General features: G+C 64.1%; 1 protein-coding gene across 1 annotated transcript in view; it reads left to right on the top strand.

The window, feature by feature from the left end:
* The window catches only part of LOC105816498 (mucin-5B-like), a 64945-nt gene that overhangs the window by 24868 nt on the left and 39166 nt on the right, over nucleotides 1–911 (top strand). Inside the window, exon 25 of the mRNA XM_012651929.1 lies at nucleotides 17–573. Coding sequence (XP_012507383.1) covers nucleotides 17–573 — 557 coding nt within the window. The remainder of the gene's footprint in view (nucleotides 1–16; nucleotides 574–911) is intronic.

Raw genomic sequence — 911 nt, 5'->3', positions numbered from 1 at the left:
GGCACAACCTCCACAGCCACCAGCTCCCCAGGAACCACCTCCCCGGCCACCACCTCCACGGGCACAACCTCCACAGCCACCAGCTCCCCAGGAACTACCTCCACAGGCACAACCTCCATAGGCACAACGTCCCCAGGAACCACCTCCCCGGCCACCACCTCCACAGGAACCACCTCCACGGGCAAAACCTCCAGGGGAACAACCTCCACAGGAACCACCTCCTCAGGCACCACCTCCACGGGTACAACCTCCACAGGAACCACCTCCCCGGCCACCACCTCCAGGGGTACCACCTCCACAGCCACCATCTCCTCAGGCACCACCTCCACAGGAACCACCTCCTCAGCCACCACCTCCCAAGCCACCATCTCCACAGCTACCACCTCCTCAGGAACTACCTCGACGGGCACAACCTCCATAGGTACAACCTCCACAGGAACCACCTCCCCGGCCACCACCTCCACGGGCACAACCTCCACAGCCACCAACTCCCCAGGAACTACCTCCACGGGCACAACCTCAGCGGGAACCACCTCCACAGCCAACACCTCCCGAGCTACCACCTCCACAGGCGTAACCTCCACAGCCACCACCTCCCCAGCGACCACCTTCACGGCCACCACCTCCACAGCCACCACCTCCTCAGGAACTACCTCCAGGGGAACCACCTCCACAGCCACCAACTCCCCAGCCACCACCTCCACGGGCACAACCTCCACAGCCATCACCTCCTCAGGCACCACCTCCTCGGCCACCACCTCTTCAGGCACCACCTCCACGGGCACAACCTCCATAGGAACCACCTCCCCGGCCACCACTTCCAAGGGCACAACCTTGACAGCCACCACCTCCCCTCGGATCACCAAAATGGTCAACGTCTCCACCACCAGTCCCTCTGCCCTGCCGGCCTC

Source organism: Propithecus coquereli, unplaced genomic scaffold, assembly GCF_000956105.1.
Source record: "Propithecus coquereli isolate 6110/MARCELLA unplaced genomic scaffold, Pcoq_1.0 Scaffold377, whole genome shotgun sequence".
Taxonomy (NCBI): Eukaryota; Metazoa; Chordata; class Mammalia; order Primates; family Indriidae; genus Propithecus; species Propithecus coquereli.
The sequence above is the reverse complement of the archived record's forward strand: the minus strand, read 5'-3'. Positions and strand labels throughout refer to the sequence as shown.